The sequence below is a fragment of the Cornus florida genome, unplaced genomic scaffold (genome assembly GCF_030987335.1).
Source record: "Cornus florida cultivar Cherokee Brave unplaced genomic scaffold, ASM3098733v1 CherokeeBrave_3.0.0_Hap2_Chr09, whole genome shotgun sequence".
NCBI classification, from domain to species: domain Eukaryota; kingdom Viridiplantae; phylum Streptophyta; class Magnoliopsida; order Cornales; family Cornaceae; genus Cornus; species Cornus florida.
Window position 1 is genome coordinate 53,166,069 of NW_026775579.1, and position 24,348 is coordinate 53,190,416.

Sequence of the window (24,348 nt, forward strand, 5' to 3'; positions counted from 1 at the left end):
GTTTATATATATATATATAACTTTTACTTTTCATTAACAAAGAGACCCACGTGCCTGGTGGACATGATGCACATGCTAGGATACCTCCACGAACCCTAGGGCTTACGGATTAAAATATTTATGTTGCCTTGGGTTACCCCACACCACAAAATTGAAATTTAAAATAATAATAATAATTAAATTAAAATATTCCAATTCTGAAATTGAAAATTAAAAAATATATAACTAAATTTGAATTCATATTGCCTTCAATTCCAATTCCGAATAGTATAGATGCAAGCACTTAGTGACTCAAAATTGTTTGGATATTTTGTAATTCCAATTAGCTCAGGAATCACCTTCAAGGGTGGCATATCTCCCACTTGGCATGATTGGTAGTTCCAATATCCAATTAATACAATACAATCACCATAATCTATACATTCTCTAGGCATATATATATATATATATATATATATATATATATATATATATATATAGCATTAAAATTTTCTCATGATGGACATAAACAAAATTAAGCATTAGCAAAATTAAGCAAAGAAGTCTCTAATTTACTTGAGCAACATAATAGTAAGTAGAGTATCCATTCTCAACCAGTATGGATGGAGAATTACTCTTGCTTTTAACAGCATTAATCCTACTGACAATCCAAACCATAGGCTTATACATATAAAGAGAGTATCAATGTCCTTCTCAAAGTAGAAGAAGTTTAAGAGAGAGAAAGAAAAAGGAGAGAGAGAGAGAGAGAGAGAGAGAGAGAAAATAGAGAGAGAGAGAGGATGACCTGAGTCCTAACCATGGTTGATGTGAATTAGAGGAGAAGTACCCAAGAGTTCCCAAAATATCTCCCTAGGGTAACCTCTGATGCATTTGACCTCCACAGCCATTTAGTGGAGTTCCTAACTAAATGTTTGTCAACCCTACAACTAAAGCTACACCTAAATGCAAAAAATAAACACCATCCCTCCTATCAATTCAGTCAACTGTGGTAAAAACTCCCAAAGTTTAACCACACTATTTGATTTACAAAGTAAAAAAAAAAAACACAGCTACCAACAATCAGTAACATTTTCTCCCCTTACCCCAAGGGAAAGATTATGTGAGAAAGTGAAATCAATAAAACTTTCAAAAAAACATTTCACTAGTCAACAGTTTTAAAATCCTAAGACTAGGGTTTATGTTAGTACAAAAAAAACTTGGGTGTCCCATGCCCCATGATTAATTTGCTAATATTGCCTCCATACAACATGTATATATAGAGGTGATTAATTAGCTAAATTAACTACTTGGAGGGATTAGCTGATTATGAGTTGAAAAAAGGCTTGAAATTTGTTGTTGCATTTACATTTTCTGGCAAGCCCATGTTACAATTATGATATTTTTTTTTTTTTCTTCTCTTAGCCTTTTTTGGGCTAATTAAAAGTTTCAAAAAAAAAAAAAAAAAAAAAAGATGATTTGATTAGCCTTTCCAAGGCTAAAAAAGTTAGAGGGCATTGTGGTACCAACATAGCTCATTGGGTAGCCTGAGTTGGTGATGAGATGCACATGCTTTTTTTTCCTTCTTCTCTTGTTGGAACCTTTCCTTCCAAGAGAAGAGAAATGAGGAAGATTGATTGCTTCATAATTCTCCTCCACTTTTCGACGTGATTTTAGCTCCTATGGGGAGCTGGAATGTATTGGGAATTTGCCCAAAATGCCATGCATGGGCCTCAGAGAGAGACAGAGAGAGAGAGAGAGAAAGAGAGAGAGAAGAGAGAGAGAGAACCATGGTTAGGCCACAAGGTTGTTGAGAAACCTCGAATAGAGTAGCGAAGCAGATTGCAATGAATCTCTTAACGATGAGGAATTGGTGCATGTAGAGCCATGGTCACGCCTGTGGCACAGCAAAACAAACTGTCAAAGATGTTAGTACCTCTTTTCCAACAAAATAGAACTAACTGCAATTACAACAAAGAACATGAAATATATATATATATATATATATATATATATATATCTACGATGAGAATACTCTCACATGAGCTTGTCTCCTCATCCATTGGATAAAGTGTCAAATGATGCAACACAGTCAATCCAACGGATGAAGGCTTGAGTTGAGCATAAGAGTGCTCTCATCGCAGCAATGCTAAAACAAGTATGAAATAAATAGTTTTATAGAGAGGAACAATCTAATATTAGCTTCTGAGGACCCTTTTATTATGACACTTTTTTTTTCTTCCCTATTTTTGGCTAGAATTTTCAAAAAATGGCAAAATGAGTATCATGTAAAAAAAATGTTCATGCTTGGTAAGTTCGTGGCAAAGGTAAGTAGAGATCAAACAAGTAATTGGGAATTAAAATAACTTGTATTCCATATATATAATCATCAGAAATTACCTGAATGCAGTGGAGGTGTTGGTGCAAGAGACATGACAGGACCATACTGGTTCGGGTAGCCTCCGGTTGAGTTCACAGCGGAATAGTGGGAGAGGTGGTGTGGATACTGGACCGCGTAGCCCTGCCCGGCAGCTGCAGTGTAGTTGGTGGCTCCGCCACTCCCTTCCCCAAAGTTTAGATACGGATAGAATGCGGCCGCCGCGGCTGCACTGGTCATCATCCCGCCAGCCCCCGCTCCGTACATCGGATACTGGGCAGCTGCCCCTCCATACACACTGTAGTAACTCTGAACAAATAAAAAAGATCAAAAGAAAATCAGTATACTCAAACTTCATCTCCACAATATTTAAAAATAACTAGTATATAAAAATTCTCGATATTGTTAGATTTATCATTAGTTATTTGGCTATTGCATGTGCATGTAACCCTTGGTGCCTTGACTTTTAGATTATGGGAACCAAAAGGATAAAATGGTCTTTCAATGGTCAACCATTTTAGACTTAATTTTTCCACCAAAAGCATTAAATGACCTTAATAACAGTACTATATTTTCAAGGTAGGCTTTTATTTGTATAGTCAAATCATTGCGCCAAGAGCATTTTTGCCCAAAGTCAAGTCATAAATTCCTTAAGTGAGTTTTTTTTTTTTTCCTCTCTATTTTCATTATTTATTTAAAAAAAAAACTTTAATATGACGTAATATCGATGACACAATAGCGACTGTATTTAACACGACTCCCAAAATAGATTCATTTTTACTTATGTGACTAATCATGTATTAACATATATTAATCAAATTAATTAGCCAAAATATTATGAAGTCTGTTCCCAACAAACCCTAATCATGAAATATTGAAGTAGAAATAGCAAGATAAGAGGTATGAACAAACCGTAGGATAAGAGTAATCTGGTGAGTATGGAGAGTACCTGAAACTTGTGTTAAAAAACAAATTAAGAAAAAAAAAAAACAATTAGAAAATTTCATAATAATATATATATATATATATATATATATATTAGAATTTGAAGCTTGTTACATAAGTAATCTAAACAAAGAGTCGCAAGACTACATAAGTAAGATTGAGAATATATGAACCATCAAACGAAAACATCTATAGTATGCATGCATGAGCATGAATGAATGCTTACATGCATTAACCCTAAATGGGCATATCACAAGTTGCAATCATTTTAGCATATGTTACAACATGTAGCAAGGAAAGATTAATTAACATTGTGATTATGTGAATGTTTCTAGCTCATTTACGTAAGTATTAATACTGCTAGCTGTGTGTGTGTGCGCGCGTGAGAGTGAGAGAGAGAGAGAGAGAGAGAGAGAGGGAATATGTGTTGACAAAAAAAAAAAAAAAAAGGAGAGAGAGAGAGATTGTGGAAGAAACAAATATGTGTTTGACAAAAAGGGGAATAAATTTGTTAATGGTTGCCATTTAAGACAACTTGGAGAGAGTAGTGGATGAGCTAGCAATAGCATGCGTGAAGGGAAGATGTGCATGAGTTGGCAATGCACGTGCAGCTTCCAAACTGTATAGAGAGAGACATGTATGGATGATAATAAAGCATGCATATACATACATGTATATATATATATATATGCATCATATGTAACATACCCATAGACATTATAGGGTATCCCTTGTTGGATGGCATAATGAGGGAAGGTTGTTGCTGATGGAAAAGCTGTTCCCACTCCACTTTGAAACCCTGTCTGAAAAGAGCTCATTACTCTCAAGTTCCTGCCTCCTCCTCCTCCTGCTCATTTCATATATTAAAAACCAAATTACCAACATATACATATATACAATCATCACCCATGAAATGAAATTCCTATAAAATCATCACACACACACACACACACACACACACACATATATATATAGATATATAAAGCCAACTGGAAACAATTACAATGCAAAAGCGAAAAAAGCACTGGCACATGTAGTAGAATGAGCTGTCATGCTTTTGGAGAACATGCATTACCTTTCTATTATTAGTGGATGCATGTAAATAAATTCTTGAATGGTTAAAAACTTTTTGATCAATGTATCAATTTTTCACCTTACTGAATTAATTACCAAAAAGAAAGAAAGAAAGAAAAAATACCATTCTTTAAAACAAATGAAGAAGCTAGCTTATTTAGAATATAACTTTTCTATAATTAGACGAATATTCATATATACTGCATGAAGATGTGAATGTGTTTGCTCAAAATGGATCAAATGTATATGCAAAACCCTTCATTAGTAGAAAACATCTAAGCATCTAACACAGTGGAAAGAAAATTAAAAACTTTGGTTGAGACCATAATCAAGACAAACCCATATGATTGTAATAGTATATGTATATATGTATATGTATAATTACCATGTTTTGGAGTAGAAGGTTTAGATCTTTGAACACCCAAAGAAGCAAGATTGCAATTGGCCCTCCTCCCATCAATTACAGGAGCAGCATCAACACAAGCTCTCATGGCGGCATCCGGTTCCCGAAAAGTTACCTAAAATGAAAATCAATATCTCAACCCTCCCTTTGTACACAAACACAACAATGAAAAAATAAAATTTCCCAAATTTTCGCAAACTTATTTGAAAAACCCATCACCAGATCTTTCATTTCCTTCAAGATCTTGTCAAAACACAAACAATTATCGAGACAAAGCAATAAAACCATTGACAATACATCAACACAAAAAAAGAATATAGATAATGTTGAAGAACATGAAATCAGAGAAGCAAGTATGAAAGAAAGAATCAAGAAAAGGGCATACAAATCCATAGCCTTTGGATCTTCCGGTGGTCTTATCAGTGATCACAACAGCCTCCAAGATCTCACCAAACTGCTCAAAGTACTTCTTCATGGTCTCCTTCTGAGTCTCCCAAGCCAAGCCCCCAACAAACACCTTGGTATAGGTTGTGTCCCCAAACTGCCCTGCTAAATTACCTGTAGTAGTCATCTTCTCGATCACTTCTCTAATAACTATTCGATCTCTCTCTCCCTCTCTCTCTCTCTATATATATATATGTTTGTGCCTTGAAAGTTAGCTGGTAATATATATCAATATAGACAATAGATCTATGTTCAAAGAACAAGTGAGAATCAACCCACTAGATGTAGAAGCAAAAACTTAGAGGAGAAGCTGAATTCTGATGGAGAAGATGATCAGACAACTAGATCAGAGATCCAGAGAGAGAAAGAGAGAGGAGAGAGAAATGGGAGGGAAGAGAAAGAAAAAGGAAGGAAAAGAGGAAAGACCCTCATAATACGGACATGAATTATATACACAGCAGCCCCCACAATGTTTCACTCTGGGAATGATTCTCACGCGCCAACAAGCTACTAATTTGACACGGTCCAATCAGAGACGGGACTTTCTTGTTGTTTGATTTACACGTGCTGGGGTGAGATTGGGTCGGGAACATGTGGTATTATTATGTCAGTCATCGCTGTCGCTTTTATTATTTTAAGGGATGAAAATGTAATGAACTAAATAGGACTTGGTTTTTGCAATAACTACCTAACGTGCCACGCAATTCTGCAACGACTGTAGGAGGGCGGTAGTGGACAGAAACAGAACGGGGGAGAATTGTTTCGAAAACGGAGGGGGTTAAATGCAAAGGGAGGGAAGTCAATGGTCAACTCTGCAATGCCAAGACTGTTTCAGATTAGGCTTCAATTTAAGTGTGCACCATGTCAGTGCCACGTTGGCATGAAAGGTTGTCTCTCCTCTGGAAATAATTAGGTGGGTTTGTTTTTTTACTTTTTGGGGATTTTAAATTTGTAGGAATGTATGTCATTGTCAGCTTTGAATTTTTAAACTGATCTGTTATAATTTTAAGACTAAACTTATTAATTTGCGAAATTGTAGACTCTTAGGTCAAAAACATTGTTCGGAAATATTATAAAAATAGTATATTTGTTTTTTTTAATAGGACTTATATTTTTAGGACATTCAAAAATAAGAAAATGGATAATAATTTTGAAACGAATGAAATATATAAATTATAATATATATATCATTTTTGTAGCCGTGTTCAATGGCTCCCGATGACCATGGAATAATATACTCACTTTTAATCTTAATTTTATAATCATACGAAAATTAGTTAATAGCTTTTCTTTCTTTTCAAATCACAAGAAACTTACTTCTTTTTTTTTTTCCTAATAGAAAATGATAAAACTAGACATATCAAAACAAACTAAAGTAAATCAATTTGGCTAGACTTTTCAGTTTGTCGTTCCTTTGCGGACAAAAATAAATAAATAAAAATTTGTACGCAACGCTTATCGTGCAAAAAGCATATCCTTTGAAAAATAAAAAATAAAAAAATCCCTATAAATCACCATCCCCACACTAATTTCCAAGGAAATAATGATGTGTCTTTAATCACACGCACATAGGGCAAATGTGCATAGCAGATATCTCTTATTTAGGCAACAATCAAAACCCAAGGGAAGAAATTAACCATGAGGGTCATATATTAATGTGGTGTTTGGTACATCATTCCATTAGAATTAAAACATAGAATAGGCCATACATAAATTTTGTTGGAGAAAGACCTCTAGCAAGCATAAGCAAATATATATATTCTCTGCAAATCATATTTCGGAACACATGGATCTGCTAACAATCACATCATATTTGCAGAAAAATTGCAACTGACGCATTTGGAACATGATGAACACATTCTTCTATTTTTCATCTAAAAGCATTTGAAAATAGACTTCAGTAAGGACTCAATATAGGTTTTTTTTTTTTTTTTTTTTTTTTTTTGTTCAAATGCTATTACTTTATAAATTTCTTAATTAGCTTCTCACGAATGATGGGAGGGATTTTTTTTTTTCAAACACCACTTCTTTGAGAATTTCTAAATTAGCCATTCGTGATTGAACCACGGTTAGCGACAAGGATGAATTATTATTATTTTTTTCCCGGGAAAGGAAACAACAAGAAGTAGAGACGAAAAGCCTAACCAAATTTGTTTAATTTAGTTTTCTGTAATCACATATCTAGTTTTATCATTTCCTGTTGATAATGTATAATGGTAATAGAAAAAAAGATTAACTTTCTTAAAATATGAAAATGAAAAGTTGACTAACTAATTGCAGTTGGATTAGATTTAAAGCTAGGATTAAAAGTGAGTATAGCTCACTAGGAGAAGTTGAACACCACTGTCATTTTCCTATAATATAATATATATAGACACACACACTAGCATTATATAAGATTTAAGTTAAAGAGTAATGATCTCTTACTCATCCTGAGCAAGAAACTTCCTCCACATCAAGCATATTGACTTGGAAATGATTTAAGTATAAATAAAAATAAATAAATAAATAAAATTAATTTGTAAGAGCTTGTAATGATGATGTTGGGGGTAATTTTCTTATAACTAAGATTGCTTTTGTCTTCATTGTAATTCTAAGGGTAAATTTGAAACTTTATAGGTGTAAAATTGGTAATACAAGGTTTGCTCTTGTTTACCGTGCTAAGTGCTAACGGAGGTTTGTGCTAGCCAGTAAACGAAACCGCGTAGCTTTGCAATTTGGAGGGGAGTGTACGTGTACTAATGTCACTTAAGAGCATATCCATTGATATTTTTAAAATTCAACCCTCCAAATTTGTAGGTTAATATTTTCAAGAGTCACGTTAATGTTTTGAACTTTTCAAATTTTATCAAATGGATAATAGCTCCGAGGATCCAGTGTAGGCTCAGACAAGCCGGATTCATGAAGCCTTTTATAACATTTGTTATGTAGGGACAGAGAGTCCCCCATTATCTGTTTTAGAATTGAAAATTTATTTGATTAGATAAAGAGGATATTTTACATTTTCTTCAAAGGTGGATCCAACGGTGAGGACAAGGGCTCTTGCTTAAGCAGCTCGGCCGGAGGGCGAGGGCGCCGACCAAAGAGTTTTTAAGGGGCAAGTACCACCCCCACTCACATTGTTTGTCCCGGGCAATAGCTTATCCGATATAAAACCCTCATTTTCAAAAGGGAGGTCGGGTTTGAGTCTTAGTGGATTAGGTATGGGTGTGTGAGTTTGCTTAACCTTCTTAAAAAAAAACTTTACAAATTTTAGCTATGGAATGTGTTATAATGGTGTGCTCTTTAAAAATTATAATTTTTTTATAAATTTTTATTTTTGTATTTATTTTTTTACTTTGTTCCAACCGCTATACTTCTAAAGGCAATATTTCAAACGACTATAGTTTTTTATCTTATATAAACACTCATTTCGAATTGAAAACGATAAAATTAAATTTTACTTCGGCTTTTTTGACCTAAAAACTGTTTTGAGACTATTTGTGTCAGCCAAATAATGTCTTAATGACTGTTAATTCAGTATTGTACAGAAAAAAAATAGAAAAAGAAAAAGAAAAAAAGAATTGAGGCCCGCAACACAGGCGTGCGATTGCGGGCTTGGTTGTCAAAATTGGTGACGAGGCTCTTGGGCCTACTTTTCGCATTTCGGTTGGACCAAATTGGATCGCGGAAATTCATTTCCACAAGCCCAATGGATCTTTTTTTTTTTTTTTTTGAAAGTTAAAGCAATTACACATACACACTACTTCCACTGAGGTTCAAAACCCCAACCTCCCCTTTAGAGAGAAAGGGGTGATACCGTTAGACCATTTGGTCTTTTGGTAAAGGAAGGTTAAGGCACAAAAAGGGGACAAGAACCCACAACTACGTTAGATGGTTTCACCCTTCCAAAATGTTGTATACTTTTGTAAAGTTGTATGGTCCATGGTTTGTGCGAGGTATCATTTGATACGCAACGTATCATTCGATATGCGACTCTTTTTCAAGTCTGATATGCGATTTGCATCGATCAGTTTATATTGAATTTGTCTGAATCCATTATATCGCGATCGCAACTAATATCGTGACCATGACTGATAATACGACCCATTAAATTCTTAAAAAAGTGTCTTACAAATCTTTGGTGGAGTTATAAATATCTTAGATATTCTTGAGGAGGGTTCCAAATCTAGAATTTTGTATTGTAGCGGTATATTTTAAGACCTTTAGACATATGTAAAATGGTGGGGTATACATACATTCGAGTATTGAAAACATTCCATCTGAATTGATGTGGAGGGATGAGCGAATGGAAATGTTGAAGGAAATTTTAAGATATAGAATTAGCTAAACAATTAAAAACAGTTTGCTTTTGTTTTGAATCGAAGTCATTACTGATTTAATATTTTTTGAAATTGGTATCACATGAACAATGATTACTTTATTTGTATATAAGAGCATAAGAAATGCATATGTAGTGAAGGAATCACGAATAACTCAACAACACGACTTTGAGAACAACAGTGAACACTATCCTGACTTATAATTTTGTAAATTAATATAAAAAAAATTCGATGCATACCACTCAATTTATGCATTGGAAAAATGATTGTCTTGCTTAAAATATCAAATTTTATAATTGAGTGCTTCACACAAGCATAAAAATAATATATTAATTATCTACATGTCTGAGTTTTAAAAAAAAAAAATGTTTAATTAATTAATGAACCACATAGTATTATCCTTATGAAAGGAAGAACCAAAAAATTTATTCCCCAAATAATGAAAACTGATAACATGTATTAAGTATTTCGTCTCAAATTCAGAGCGTGAAGAGCTAAGGCTTGCTCTGGAGTCGATCCCCGACGGCCTAAGATCCCTTCGCCATTTACCATAAGAGCCGGGTTGCGATCAACATCCACTGGCCTCTAGTCAGTGTTGTAAGCTTACGCTGGATCGGTTTTATATATATATATATATATATATATATATATATATATATAATTGATGGAGAATTGCTATATAAAAGTAGTTTTGCCGAATTGGTTGGCCGAAGTTGTGGCGGCAGAGTATGCAATACAATGAGAGCACATGTGTTCAATAATTTTTTTATTTTTATTTTTATGTTTATCATGTGACGGCCTACACACCGCCTAACACACTGTTTTGGGTTGCACCAAGTAGCTTTTTCATAAATTAAAAAAATAAAAAATAAAAAAAAATTATATAGTGTACATGTCAAATTTTCTTTGATATAAGTTTACGATGATGTCAACTCTCTGATTAAAAAAATAATAATAAAAAAATAACAACAACAACAACAACAACGATTAGAAGCTTTCATGCGTTTTCAGGCGTTTTAATGTATCTGATTTTCAAGGATCCACCACCATGTGCTTTTACGCGTCTTAATTGGCAATCCCACGTCTTTATCGCGATGATTAGATTGCATGTTTATCCTAAACTCCCATGCGCTTCCACACGCCTCAACATGTCGGATATTCAAGGATCCATCACCATGCGCTTCTGCGCATCTTAATTGGCAATGCCGTGCTTTTATTTCGCTGCCAGTCCATCAATGGTAATCCCGGATCTTCTCAATTCTGTCACCACTAGAGGTGGGCCAGGTGGCAATATCTGACAACACGATATGGAATAAATGAGTTTGGGTTTGGCTTAATCATGTTTGTGTCATAATATATCGTGTCGACCTGAATTGATACGATAATTAAACGTGTCTTGTCGTATCGTTTCATGTCATGTCAGATCTTGACCCATTTATTAAACGAGTTACACGAGTTGTGTCGTATTACCCATATAATAATCGTGATTCGTGTTAGGGTTTCTTGACACGAATAATAATTGCGTCGTGTTCGTTGCGTCGACCCATATAACATAATACTCATGTTTTGACATGACCTGCCAACACGAATTGCCACCCATAGTCACCATGCCGCCACGTGCCATCATAGTCTCTTCTTCAAACTCAAGTTGGGTTGATACTCGACTTGATCAGTTTGAGGGGTGTTAAATTACAACTTTATCTCTACACCTACCCAATTACCGTGCATACCTACACCTATCTATTTACCATGTATAGATGACTTGATCATTTTTCACCCACCCCCAAATCTTATCCTATATAATAGGAACTTTATATACTCCTCATTTTTGCAATGCAATACAATATAACGAAATTTTTCCTAATTGTGCAATCAAAAGAACCAATGTAATATGCGCATTCTCCCAAATTTTTGCACTCATTGTTGCCTATTAGGCAGAGGATGAAGACAAGGCGCACAAAACTTGATATTCAACTGATGTTATTGAATTACTCATTGATCCATCCAGCTTCTCTAACATAAGCATTGATCCTAAAAGCCTCTTGAAACAATAAGTAACGATAGATATTGCAACACTAATCAAATATCTCGTAATGGAATGCCTCACCTTCTGTGATATGTTTCACATAGTGGTGGATCCCTACCACGGAAGGTGGGACCCTTCATTACCCTTGTGAGAAATCTGACACCTCTAAGTATCAAGATATTTGAATTTTCTAGAACAATACCTCCCCAATTCTTAGAGACTTAATTCTCTTTGTTGTCTGAGCTTCACAATACACAATCATGCATAAATGAATCTTTAATACACCACATCTAGTTTTTATAAATCAAATGGATATTAAAAAGGTGGAATAAGACTAAAGTAAATGAATAAATGGATTTTAGGAAGAGAGTTTCCTCCATTCACTTTATAGTACATAACATGGAATTTTCTATTTCAAGAAAAAGCTGTAAATTAAGTGGACCTAGTGAGTTCCAAAAGGAATTTACTGGCCCAATTATTGCAGCCTAAAAGAATTCATGAAAGCCCTTCCAATTGGCCCAATGCTTCCGGTAGGAGGTCATTTCATACTGGGCCTCCGCTAGACATGAACATTGGTAACTGGGCTCATAGGCCCATATTCACCAACTGGAAAACAACAACACTAATATATTTTATGGTAAAATAATTTTGTTTTTCCAATAAGATTTTAAGATGTTTGATATTTTTAATGACAACAATATATATATATATATATTTTTTTTTTTGATGACCACGGAACACCTAAGGTTTTTAGATCCATCCCTAGAAGGTAAATTACGAAAATACTAGTTAAACTCAAATATCAGTTCTCGAATAAGTCGCAAACAGCAAATACACCCTCCACGTATCGCATTTATCTTAAGCCTCGGTTTCACTGGACCAAACCGTGTCATTGCTTAACAATATTGCTAATATACTTTACATTCAAAAGCAAATTGGTGAAGTGACATTGAAAAGATGATACTAGGAATTCAACTTTAACTGTATATGTGTGTGTGTGTGTGTGTGTATATATATTAGGATCAATATTGTAAAAGAAGAATGGTGTAATTAGTAGAGTTGGAGAAAAAAAATTAGTGGTAGTTTATGAGATAAAAAGAAAAACAAATAAATTAGAAGAAATATTTTAAAGAACAGGGCAAGTATAATATATAGTGCAAAGTGTTGGACTTAAAAAAAAAAAAGACAAGAATAATAAAATTCATAGGGTTGAAATAAAAATGTTAAAAGAATGATAGAAGTGATAGTGACTAGAAGAGATAGAATTACTAAATAAAATGTGAAATTAATGATAAAATAAAAGAAAATAGGCTTAGATGGTGTGAATGATATATAATAAAAATTTATATATGCATATGTGAAAAAAAAAAAGAAAAAAAAGAAAGATGTACTTATTTGCAGATAAGGTAAGAGATAAAAAGAGAGATTAAAATTAACATAGAAGAAATTTTAGATAATTAGTACGAGATTTTTTTTTTTTTTTTTCAGAAAAAATAATAGGAGAAATAATTTGTAATAAGAAATAATGAAAAAAGACATTTAATGTGGATTCCGTTAGAATAGAATTAAGAAATAATATACCAATTTTTAAAAAATAAAAAATCAGTGCATTTAATAGCAGCCTAGGACTCAAAACGAGTAAGCTGGCAATGGGGCCAAGAGAAGGTGGGTGGGAAAAGCTCTGAGACAGACAGGCACAGCAGAGGCATGTGTATAAGTCTGCACACTTTTTAGAGAGAGAAAGACAGAGAGACTGCTCATTTTAGAGAGAGATAGAGAGAGAGAGAGTTTTTTTTAGAGAGAGAAAAACAGAGAGACTGCCCATTTTAGAGAGAGAAATAGAGTTTTTCTAGATAGAGAGATAGAGAGAGAGACTGCCCCATTTTAGAGAGAGAGAGAGAGAAGTGAGGATATGCGTTGGATGTCGCTATCTGGTCAAAGAAGTTGGAGACAGCTGCCCCAGTTGCCAGAGTTTTGTTAAGCAACTCTAATACACAAGTTTTCTCTTTATGTTTCGCCGTTAAATCTGATTCACTGTCGTTTATTACTCAAGATCAACGGTTATTAATTGATGGAAGTGAACTCCTCGATCACACTAGATAATTTCTTATCAATAGTTCGTTACGATTTTATTATATTAAAAGATTGTACTCTTACTTTTACAGGTAATATTGAAGGGGATTTATCTTTCTTAAATTACCAAAATACACCCATTTCTTCTATTATTTCCAAAGTGCCATTCCGTTTTCTTTCTCAAGCATTAACCTATTTACTTTCTCAAGCCCAAGCCCAACCGGATGATCTCAATTTCAAAGGTCCAAACTAGATGTGCCCTCACAAAATCCATAATGATTTTTAATCATGGTTTTTTTTTTTTTTTTTTTTTTTTTTTTTTTTTTTTTTTTTTTTCACAGTTTTAATCATGGTAACAAAGGTATAAAAGGAGGAAAAAACAAAGGTATAAAAAATTCATGATATCAAATTTTTTTATTTTGTTTTTGTGTGCACCGAGGTCTAATATTACGATTTTGAAAGTAAAAGGGTTGAATTTATTCAACAATAACTAATTTAAATAAGGAAAATGATATGATAATTGAACCAAAAAATTGAATGAGAGACCGAACTTAATGTGGCTCGGCCACGTCAGATTATTTTCTAGAAAGCATAAACACGTGAGATGTTCATACCTCTTCGTTTCTCTCTCTACCTCCTCTAATTGTGGAATTTTCTTCTCTGTTCAATCTTATCTCTGATTCTGGTTTTATCTATCTCCTCTTATTCTTGATTTTTCATATTTTGCCAATACAAGCATTAAACCAAAAAAAAACAAAAAAGGAAGAATTATTATTATTTTTTTCTACAACTGTTATTTCTTTCCTTTAGACAAAAACTTTGAGAAGATTCACCCGTTTCAGTTTTTTTTTTTTTTTTCTTCTCTAAATATATTTTCATTGTGTAAGAGATTAATGTGTCTTGTAATGGTAACTCTTGTGCTCATTTACTTACCGAAGAAAAAAAAAATACTTGTGTGTATTTTTCATCTAAGATTGGAAAGATATCTCCTTGGAAGATATATGAATCAGAATTCTAGATGCTAAGAAGAGAAGAGAAGAGTAGTTGATCTTGAAAAATGAGTGAGGATAAGAAGGTATTTATATTCGTTGCTTCGTTGGAGGTATGATCTTACATGAATTTTGAGTCTTTTCTCTAGAATACTTTGGATATGTGTATACCTAAAATCCAAACGCTTTGAAACCATTCCCAAGACAAGAATTTATCTCTTAGGTTCATCATAAAGGAGAAATTTAACCACTAAATTTCGAGAGAGGGGATATATAAGAAGAATTGATGAAGAACTAGACACAAGAGGAGAGAGAAACGAAGGGGGAAAGAGAGAAAAAGGAAAAGTGGGAGAGAGAAGATCCAAGTGATGATAAGGAGTTAGTGTCTAACGCATAATGAAATTTTCTGACATGCACAAAGCCACGTCAGGTTCGGTGTTTTTTTGAGTAGAAACATTCGGTTTCTCTATCACTGCCCTTTAAATAATTAAGTAAGACTCAAGATGTCACCGTTATCTAACAGTACATAATACTTATTGTCTAAAAAAATGTGTACTTTTTTTTTTTTAGAATTGACAGTTCCCAAAAAATATTGTTTACACCATATTTTACAGCAAATGGCCGACAAGAGATTGACACTCAGTTTTAGCATAATTAATATGCTAATAATCAATGAAAAGGTGACATTTGTCTAACCATGAAGGAAATAAATAATTTATGGCGTAAGCTCCCAGGAAGAGAAATTGCTACAATTTTATTTGGCATGAGATGGTTATTTTCCACGTGGCGAGTGATTAACGAAATTATGGAGGAAGAAGAATTGTGTGAAGAGATTTGTTTGTAAGGGAATTATGTGCCAAGATTATAGCAGTCCATAAGAATTAAGTCGCCACATGGCAGCATGTTAGAAGTGATGGGGATTAATTATAATGAATCTAAAGAAGCGTGATTAAAAAGATGAAGCAAAATGATAACATTTTATTAAAGATAAGGCTGTTAGAGAGGTTCCTAGATTCAAGCAAGTGGTTGAGAATGAATCTAGATGGAATTTTGGCATGATTCAAACATGGTAACAAAAGAATAGGAAAAGACTTTTTCAGCAATACACAATATGGCCTGAACTTGAGGAATACGTTAAGAAAAAGAAGGAATATGATACAAGTGGCAGTTCTTTATTGGCACAACAAAGAGATACTTAGGGAAGACTTAAAAGACAACTTAACCACCATTTAAAGGCTTCTATAAATAGAGAAGTTTAGGACATCTTACAACCTGTTCCAAAACCACTCAAAGCAGCACTTGTTTACTTTATCTTTTCTCTACAATTATCTTTCAACAGATTAATTTCAGTACTTGTAATTTTATTTCTCTAGCTTAATAAAATTACTTTCCAATTTCGTTTTCCATTCGGCACTTTCAGTCCATTAATTAATTATTTTCAGTCATATAACTCGAAGTCCTCTGTTCCAAGGCAAAAAAAGAATTTTGAAAGCAGTCATTCCGAGTTCTCTCATAATCATTTGAATATTAATTATCCGATAATATTCTGGAATATTGTTCGGTTCGTTTTCTTGGAATTTTCTGTGATTCTTGGCACGCCCCGCACACCAATCTTCCATCTAGAAAATTTAGCGAGCCAAACATAATTGGAACACTCAGTAGGACTCATCAGTAAAAAGGTTATCCACATGGCTGGAAAAAAGCATGGAGCAAGGTCCAACCCGGACATTACGGAACAAGAAGAAAGTCAACCGACTGAACTTCCAGTTGGAAACTCCTGAGTTGCACCAAAAGAAGACATGGTGGCAAAAATCAATGACAATGTCTCTTATGGGCCGCTATGGCAATCCTTACTAAGAATATCTGACCAGCAAGACCATACATCTCGAAGGTTAGACCAAGCCATCCAAGTGGTGTCAAAAACTTTTCAGAGAGTTGAAAGACAAGAACAACATTTTCCAGAACTTAAAGAGTATGTGCATATGTGTTTCAAAAACTTATCACGAACAAATTTGATAAGAACCAACAATCAACTCCACAATTGACTAATCCTGTTAATAAACCGATCATTGTGATAGAAGGAATTAACTAGTTCCCAACAGTAGTCACCAACTCTTCCGAAGAGTTTGCCGCAAGTACCAGCGCCAGTTTTACTGCCGCTGCAAAATCAGCCACCACTTTCAGTGTCGTTTTGTGATACCCCTTGATTCTAGAGCCACGGGTGATCAAGTCCAAGCAAAGATCCGAGGGATACCAAACAATTAAGTATATAAACAAGCATTTGATTACAAAAGAAATAACTAAGAATAAATTAAATAGCAGAAAAGAAAACTAAATAATAAATCCTTAAATTAATAAATAATTAATCCTCTAAATGAAATATTCAAAACCTCCGATGTCAGTACAACTCGGAAATCCATTTAGTGGACCCCTAATAAAATCCCAACTGAAATAACTGAAAAGAAATAAAATCCGAAACTAAAACAAAAAGAAAATCCTACGTAGAATTGGAAGAATGATGTGGACTATCTCTGCTCAGCACGAACAAACACCTGAAAAATGATAGTGGGTCAGACCCATGAATAAATTCTTTCTACGACAACCCAAACAGAGACCGAAGAAACTACATATCTATAACTAACTCATGCAATAACTACATAGTCCATAAATAGATATACACACTAAAGGAACCTCATTAGACTATAGGGTTACATAAACCTGAATAGTAAGCAACATGCAAAACGCATATATAGTGGGCATGAGTACCTAGACCTACCAGGGCACACAACTGCACTATATCTAGCTACACATCTTTGGCAATATATACGTCCTAACCACTGATCCTGAGGCTCAAGCTCATATCATGTCACATATCTATGTATATATATAACATCTATCATATCCAATAAAATAAACCACGATGTATCATCCAACTTGTTCAGTTGACCTGACATGAGTATAAGTAGGACTTAACATTTAAGTTAATCCATTCACTTATACAAAAATAGGTAGGACTTAACTGATAAGTTAATCCATCCTTAGAATGTCACTATCCCACACTGGTGCATTACATCCATACAATCCAATAATTGATGTAACAAATAAAATAATACATTAAATAATTCAGAATAAACATAATAACAGAATATCATGCTATTACAAAAATAGGAATGACTTATAATTTATTTAAACTTCCTACATCATATATCCCACACAAACTGAATCTTAAACATGCTGATCCTTTATTATACAATCAAGTAAGCATTCTTCAAATACAATTCATGCCAAACATTTAATCTAAATTGTTAGAACAAATTAAAACGATTAAATCCGTTCATTCTTTAAAGAATTTAAATAGCATGTATCGTTATAATTAAATCTATTTAGAATTTATTCAAACTCATACCTAGTCCCTATTTAATGTTAAGAATCTATCAAAATCAATCAAGATTAATTTATCGCTGTTTACGAAAATTCTCCAGGTAAAGCTCGAGCTTTTATCCTAATAGCTCGAGTTTTCTATCCATTACTCGAGCTTTATATCAATAGCTCGAGCTTTCGGTCTATGGCTAGAGCTTTGCATCAATAGCTCGAGCTCTGCATCAATAGCTCGAGCTCTGCATCCAAGGCTCGAGCTTTTCACCTATGGCTCTAGTTTTGTTTCCAAGACTCGAGCACTATAACAACGGATCGAGCACTGTTACGCGAATCAACCCAGAACTTCTACTGTGGATTCGTTCTTTACTGTTAAGGATTCTAAGGTATGTTTCTAAGTCTCATCAATACACAGATATGAAATTACATCACTTAAGACATGTAAGAATTCATAAAGAAATCAGATCAAATCCATGAATTTATCCATTCATACAACAAGAACAATTATGAACAAAATTTATAAAAACTATGTTTTAGATTAATTAAATTATAGATTTCAGTTTTAATTGTTCTTTAAACAACTCTAAAATTATACTAGAGATATTAAGTTCACTGATCAAAGGACAAGTGTAGAACAAGAACTTACCTTTAAGGATTTGATAAAAACCCTAACCTCATTCTTCTTCTTTCTCTTTCTTCTTTTTTTTTTCTCTAAAATATATTACGTGATATATTTCTAGTCTCCTTTGTTTCAATCCTATAATTATATATTTATATGTTAAATAATAACCTTACTCCTTTTTCCAATCCAAGTCAAATCAATAAAGAAAATAATAAAATTAAAATACTAAAAAGGTAACTAAATTATATGTTTCGTATAATCTATATATATTCTTATTATATAAATATATAAATATACATCAGATTATTATTAAATGACTTTCCTTATATGTATATATATATATATATATATATATATATATATATATATATATATACACACACACACACACATATACAACTATACATGGATAATTATCCGTACCCATCAAACCCCTTATCCAAGTGGTTCATGGAACCGCTCATTACTACTAACCATAACAATAAAATGAAACAAAAGAAACATTTAATTAATTAATCTATAATTAATTACAAATAAACAACACATCAATTAAACCAGCTAATTCAAATAACATTCAAGCATATACTTTTAATTAAACAGTTAAGTCAATTAAAACATTTAAGCAAATAACATATTAATTAAACAATTCAATTAAACATATAATCAAATAACCACATAATCAAATAAATAAATAAAATGCAACTAAAATATTTTAGAAAAATACCGAGACTATCCTTTTAAAATTAGGGGTATTACACGTTTCCTGTGCCACAACAAGGATTTGTATCGCAACAACTGCAAAACCTACCACCCGTGGTTTCTCCACCTCAGGTTTGGCATAATAATCTATCTACTCATATCTTACCTTCCAATGTTTCGCTTTATACAGTTACGGCTAATCAGTCGTATATTTTACCTATACCTCAAACCCAACAAAATATTCCACCTCCGAATATTCAACAACCTATACACCAACAACAAATACCATTGATGGCCCCATTGAGGGAACCTCTTGACCAAGGACGTAATCGAATGCGCTGGAGGAATCATCATTTAGTAGACCAAAATCCACAACCCATAGTGTTTAGGGGGCATGGAATGGCCAACCAACCTCAAAGATGGCCCGAAAATCAGCCACAAGCTCAACCTATGATGGACCGTGGCCAACTGCTGGATTTTTTTCAACGAGAGTTTGGTCTCATGAGGAGGGATGGCAAGCCTATGTAAAAGAATCCGTACCCAAAATTTGTAGAGGAACTAGAGTACCCCAGAGGCTTTAGAGTCCCTGAATTTGCAACCTTTAGTAGGGAAGGTGAGTAATCTACGGTCAAACATATTGGCCAATTTACAGTTCATTATGCGGAAGTAGGAGCCAATCAATGGCTTAAAGTTCGCTTATTCCCTAATACTTTAACAGGTTATGCTTTTAAAAAGAAAACAGAGCAGAAGAATAAAAAAATAGCAGAAAGCAAAAAAGAAATTACACCGGAAGAAGATGAAGGAGGGGGAGACAGAATAAGAAGAAAGAGATAAGGAGAGAACAAAAAAAAACAGCCAGAAGAAAAACTAAAGCCAAAAAAAGAAGTAGTAGTCAGAGAGAGAAAGAGATTAATGTGGCAGAAATCAACATTAAAAAACCATATATATGTGAAACTTTATTCAAGCCAAAATCAGTTACCACTTCATAAGCAGCCTCAAATTCGGTTAAGAAAGGCATAGCCGAAAATATAAAGTAGAGGTTATTCTTGTGATATCACAAAAGCCGAACAAATTTATGATTTGTTACTGGCTGATAAACAATTGGCTTTTACTCAGGGACATAAATTATCATTGACAAATGACATAGCTGGAAATGATTATTGTAAATTCCACAATTCGTGGGCATATTCAACTAACAATTGCGTGGTTTTTCAAAATACCATGCAGAAAACTATTGAAGATGGTAAATTGAAGTTCCCAAAAAAAACCTAAAGTTATGGGGGTTGATAATAACCCATTCCCAACAGTGGTGAGCAGCAATGTTGTTGGCCTTATTCCAAATCATTCTAGGAAGAAGGTGGATCTAGAAGAGTGTTCAACGGACAAAGGGAAAAGGAAAATGGAAGATAATCCCATTAACACACCAATTCAGAAGACAATAGAAAAAAAAGAAACATTCATGAAATGATAGAAAGGTCGGCGAAGTTTCGGCATAGCTAAAAGAAAGAAGGGGTGGACCAGTTGAGACTTTCACATTTGGGGATAGGATGGGAAAATATATTTTCAACATAGTTGAAAAATCCAAAAAGGGCCATCAATTCGACTACATTTAAAGGTTAGAAGGTCACCGATTCTCCGATACAAGTGAGATAATACCATAAGAGCAAGAGAAACTTCAGTATCATTGGCCAATGCTATGGTTACTTGAACAAAATCTTTGGTTATTTGACAAGAGGGAACACAAAAAAGGCTTTTTGTTAGCCAACAAATAAGAAAAGCGATGTGCTCATTTTTTAAAAAAAATTGGGCCAGAGTCTTTTTGATAGAATTCTGTGAATACTCTATGAACAACTACTACATTTTTGGTATCCTTGTCTTTAGGGGCAAAGATGAAGACGTGACCACTATCAAACAAGGCGTTAATTTTTTGACCACAAGGTTTTAGTTCGGTAATACAACAAATATCCCTTATGGTCGGTGACATCATACCACATCGTAAATGAAGAGACTTGGTTGTCATAAACTAAAAGAACAAAACAGAAAATAACAAAAAAGAGTCAAGTTCTATAAAAAGCTTACTCAATTGAATGGCATCGTAAATGCCAAGTCGTTTCCACTGTGATAAAATTTCTTTGTCATTAGAAAGCCTGGTAACCCAAGTTTTCCAATCCTTCTTAGGGACATACCAATTTTGGAGTTTGAATTTTGGTTTTGGTGATCTTTTGCTTGATTTAGATGGAGGGGGTGTGAAGTCCATGGATCGAGTAGGGAAGACATTTTTCTGCCATTAGATAGAAATCATCAAGTTCTTTTGGAAATTGATCTATAAAAGCTGGGCCTAATCCCACAGTTGCTGGACTAAGGAAAATAAGAGGATCTTGACGAAATTTTAGAGATTTCATGCACTTGTGAGTTTGGCGGGCATAAGATTTTGGTTTTTCTAAAGCACTAATTGAGTATCTGGTCACTCTTTTAGCTTGTGGGGGAGCCACGAGAAGCTTGAGAATGGAAAAAGGATTTTTTTGCAGAACAAAGAAGCAAGTGATGTTTGAGAGCTTTGAAAAGTGTAAGTGGTGTATATATAAAGATATTAATGATCATGATGGTTTCCACCTACCAAACCGTCCTTTTAGAGATAACTATGAGTTTTAAAATTTTAAAAGTGATTTGAAGCAGATGATGTTTGAGAGCTTTAAAAGAGTGATTGGTTGTTAGCTTTACATGGACAATTGGAGAAGTTTTGACCGAAGGAAAGAAAAAAATTGTCTAGTCACGGGAGGAACAATGTGACTAGGACCTACCAACAAAGAATCGTGTTGAAAAGTTTTGCCCAGGAGATTTGTGTGATATCAGGCACTCTTTGAAATTTTTGGTGAGTTCGGAATTATCATACTCTTATAATTTCGATCCCTTATTAGTAAGTTCAAAGGGTTCAAAATTCGGGGGGCAATGGTTACACCATACTTAAAGCAAATGGCCGACAAAAGAATGGCACTCAGTATTAGCATAATTAATATGTTAATAATTAATGAAAGGGTGACATGTGTCTAACCATGAAGGAAATAAATAATTTATGGTGCAAACTCCCATGAAGAGAAATTGCTACAATTTTATTTGGCATGAGATGGTTATTTTTCACATGACGAGTGATTAACAAAATTATAAAGGAAAAAGAATTGTGTGAAGAAATTTGTTTGTAGGGGAATTATATGCCAAGATTATAGCAGTCCATAAGAATTAAGTTGCCACATGGCAGCATGTTAGAAGTGGCAAGGATTAATTATAATTAATCTAAAGGAGTGTGATTAAAAAAATGAAGCAATATGATAATATTTGGTTAGAGATAATGCTGTTAGAGAGGATTATATTCAAACAAGTGGTTGAGAATGAATCTGAATGAAATTTTGGCATGATTCAAACATGGTAACATAAGAATAGGAAAAAACTTTTTCAGCAGTACACAATATGACCTGAACTTGGGGAATACGTTAAGAAAAAGATGGAATTGTTGAGAAATATTTTAATAAATGTAAATAAATATATAATAAATTATATATTCAATTATAATATATTAAATACTATTAAATTATGTTTAATCTAATCATTTTAATTTTTACTTAATATCATATTAAGAGTGGATAACCGTTATAATTATTATTCTATATAAAGAGGAAAACTTCTCATTTTTCTATAGACTAGGGTTTTATGTATGAGTGATGATATAGAGGGATATGTGGTAGGGGTAGGGTGATATATGGTAGATTGATATGTTGTAGAGTATACTTTCGTGTATAAGGCTGTGAGTCTATTAGTATAATATTATCTGTCTTTTTTCTTTCTTAAAGAGTATGAGTATTTTTACATATTGAGTTTATGTGCAACAAGACTTATAAAAACTTGGACCTAATCTTTTTATGGTCGTGCACATGGAGGTGACGCTATTGCGAGTTAATTGGGTTGTATCTTGGAGTTGACTAGTTTCACCAATACCCGTACGAAGGGGAGGATTATCAACTTTAGATTAATGTGTTTACACATGCCTCAACAATCAGACCAGCACTTTCTTACCTATTTTATTACTACCGTTTTACTTCTTAATTGATATTATTGAGTTAATATAAATATTATATTGCTAAATTATTTATTTTGTTAAATTCATGTTCATCGTTATATTAATATTGTTCAAATGATGTATTATTTAGTTTAATGAAAGAATCGTTATTTGATTATTCATTGGTGTTGTTGTTCATTATCTTGAATCATTGTGTATGAATATTGTACTTTATATATTTCTATAAATATGTAGAATTTCCACAACAATCTAAAGCTGATATGTTTCCTATATAAAATCGTATACTCCTAAAAAAAATTATATTTATTTATTATATGTATAATTAATAGAAAGAGAAAAGATGTATATAATGCTCATCTGTTTTGGTGTAAAGTTTTCTTACCTAACTTAAGGTTTTCCGGATGTAATTAACAAAACATGCACTATCTCCAAAATTTTTTCAAACGAGGTATTATTCAGAGATGTATTATTTTGTGAAGGTAACCCAACCTTTTGATTGGTGATACCTTGATGGAGAATTCTCCATCAAGGTAACCCAACCTTTTGATTGGCAATTTAATCACATGATGAAAGGTTCAATGGGTAGAAGTTGTGATACCCCTCGATTCTAGAGTCACGGATGATCAAGTCCGAACACAGATTCGAGAGATACCAAACAATTAAGTATATAAACAAGCATTTGATTACAAAAGAAATAACTAAGAATAAATAAAATAGCAGAAAAGAAAACTAAATAATAAATCCTCCAAATGAAATATCCAAAACCTTTAATATCATTACAACTCGGGAATCCATCTAGTGGACCCCTAATGATAACCCAACTGAAATAAATAAAAGGAAATAATCCTAAAACTAAAACATAAAGAGAATCCTACGTAGAATTGGAAGAGTGATATGGACTGTCTCTGCTCAGCACGAACAAGCTATATGTCATAAATTGACAAACACTTG

At 33.4% G+C, this 24,348-nt stretch overlaps 1 protein-coding gene across 6 annotated transcripts; it reads right to left on the minus strand.

The window, feature by feature from the left end:
• Positions 1-521: 521 nt before the first annotated feature.
• LOC132273944 (uncharacterized) lies at positions 522-5,634 on the minus strand. 6 transcript variants are annotated; one of them, XM_059775064.1, is made up of 6 exons: positions 5,161-5,634; positions 4,758-4,890; positions 4,007-4,145; positions 3,266-3,302; positions 2,377-2,662; positions 522-1,893 (listed from the first exon to the last, which is right to left on the minus strand). In XM_059775064.1, exons 1-6 carry the CDS (start codon positions 5,344-5,346, stop codon positions 1,868-1,870), a joined length of 807 nt encoding a protein of 268 aa, XP_059631047.1. In that variant the 5' UTR covers positions 5,347-5,634; the 3' UTR covers positions 522-1,867. The 6 variants fall into 6 exon arrangements, with proteins under 6 accessions (XP_059631047.1, XP_059631043.1, XP_059631044.1 ...); XM_059775060.1 differs by having other exon boundaries at positions 522-1,873; positions 3,266-3,308; XM_059775061.1 differs by having other exon boundaries at positions 522-1,873; positions 4,007-4,148.
• Positions 5,635-24,348: the final 18,714 nt, after the last annotated feature.

Excerpts from the sequence above, each read along its gene's own strand:
- LOC132273944 (XM_059775059.1), bottom strand. The coding sequence starts at position 5,346 with ATGACTACTACAGGTAATTTAGCAGGGCAGTTTGGGGACACAACCTAT. Across the intron at positions 4,149-4,757 it reads ACCTTCTACTCCAAAACATG|CAGGAGGAGGAGGAGGCAGG; the intron begins GTAATTATACAT and ends ATATGAAATGAG. Across the intron at positions 1,874-2,376 it reads AACACCTCCACTGCATTCAG|GCGTGACCATGGCTCTACAT; the intron begins GTAATTTCTGAT and ends GCTGTGCCACAG.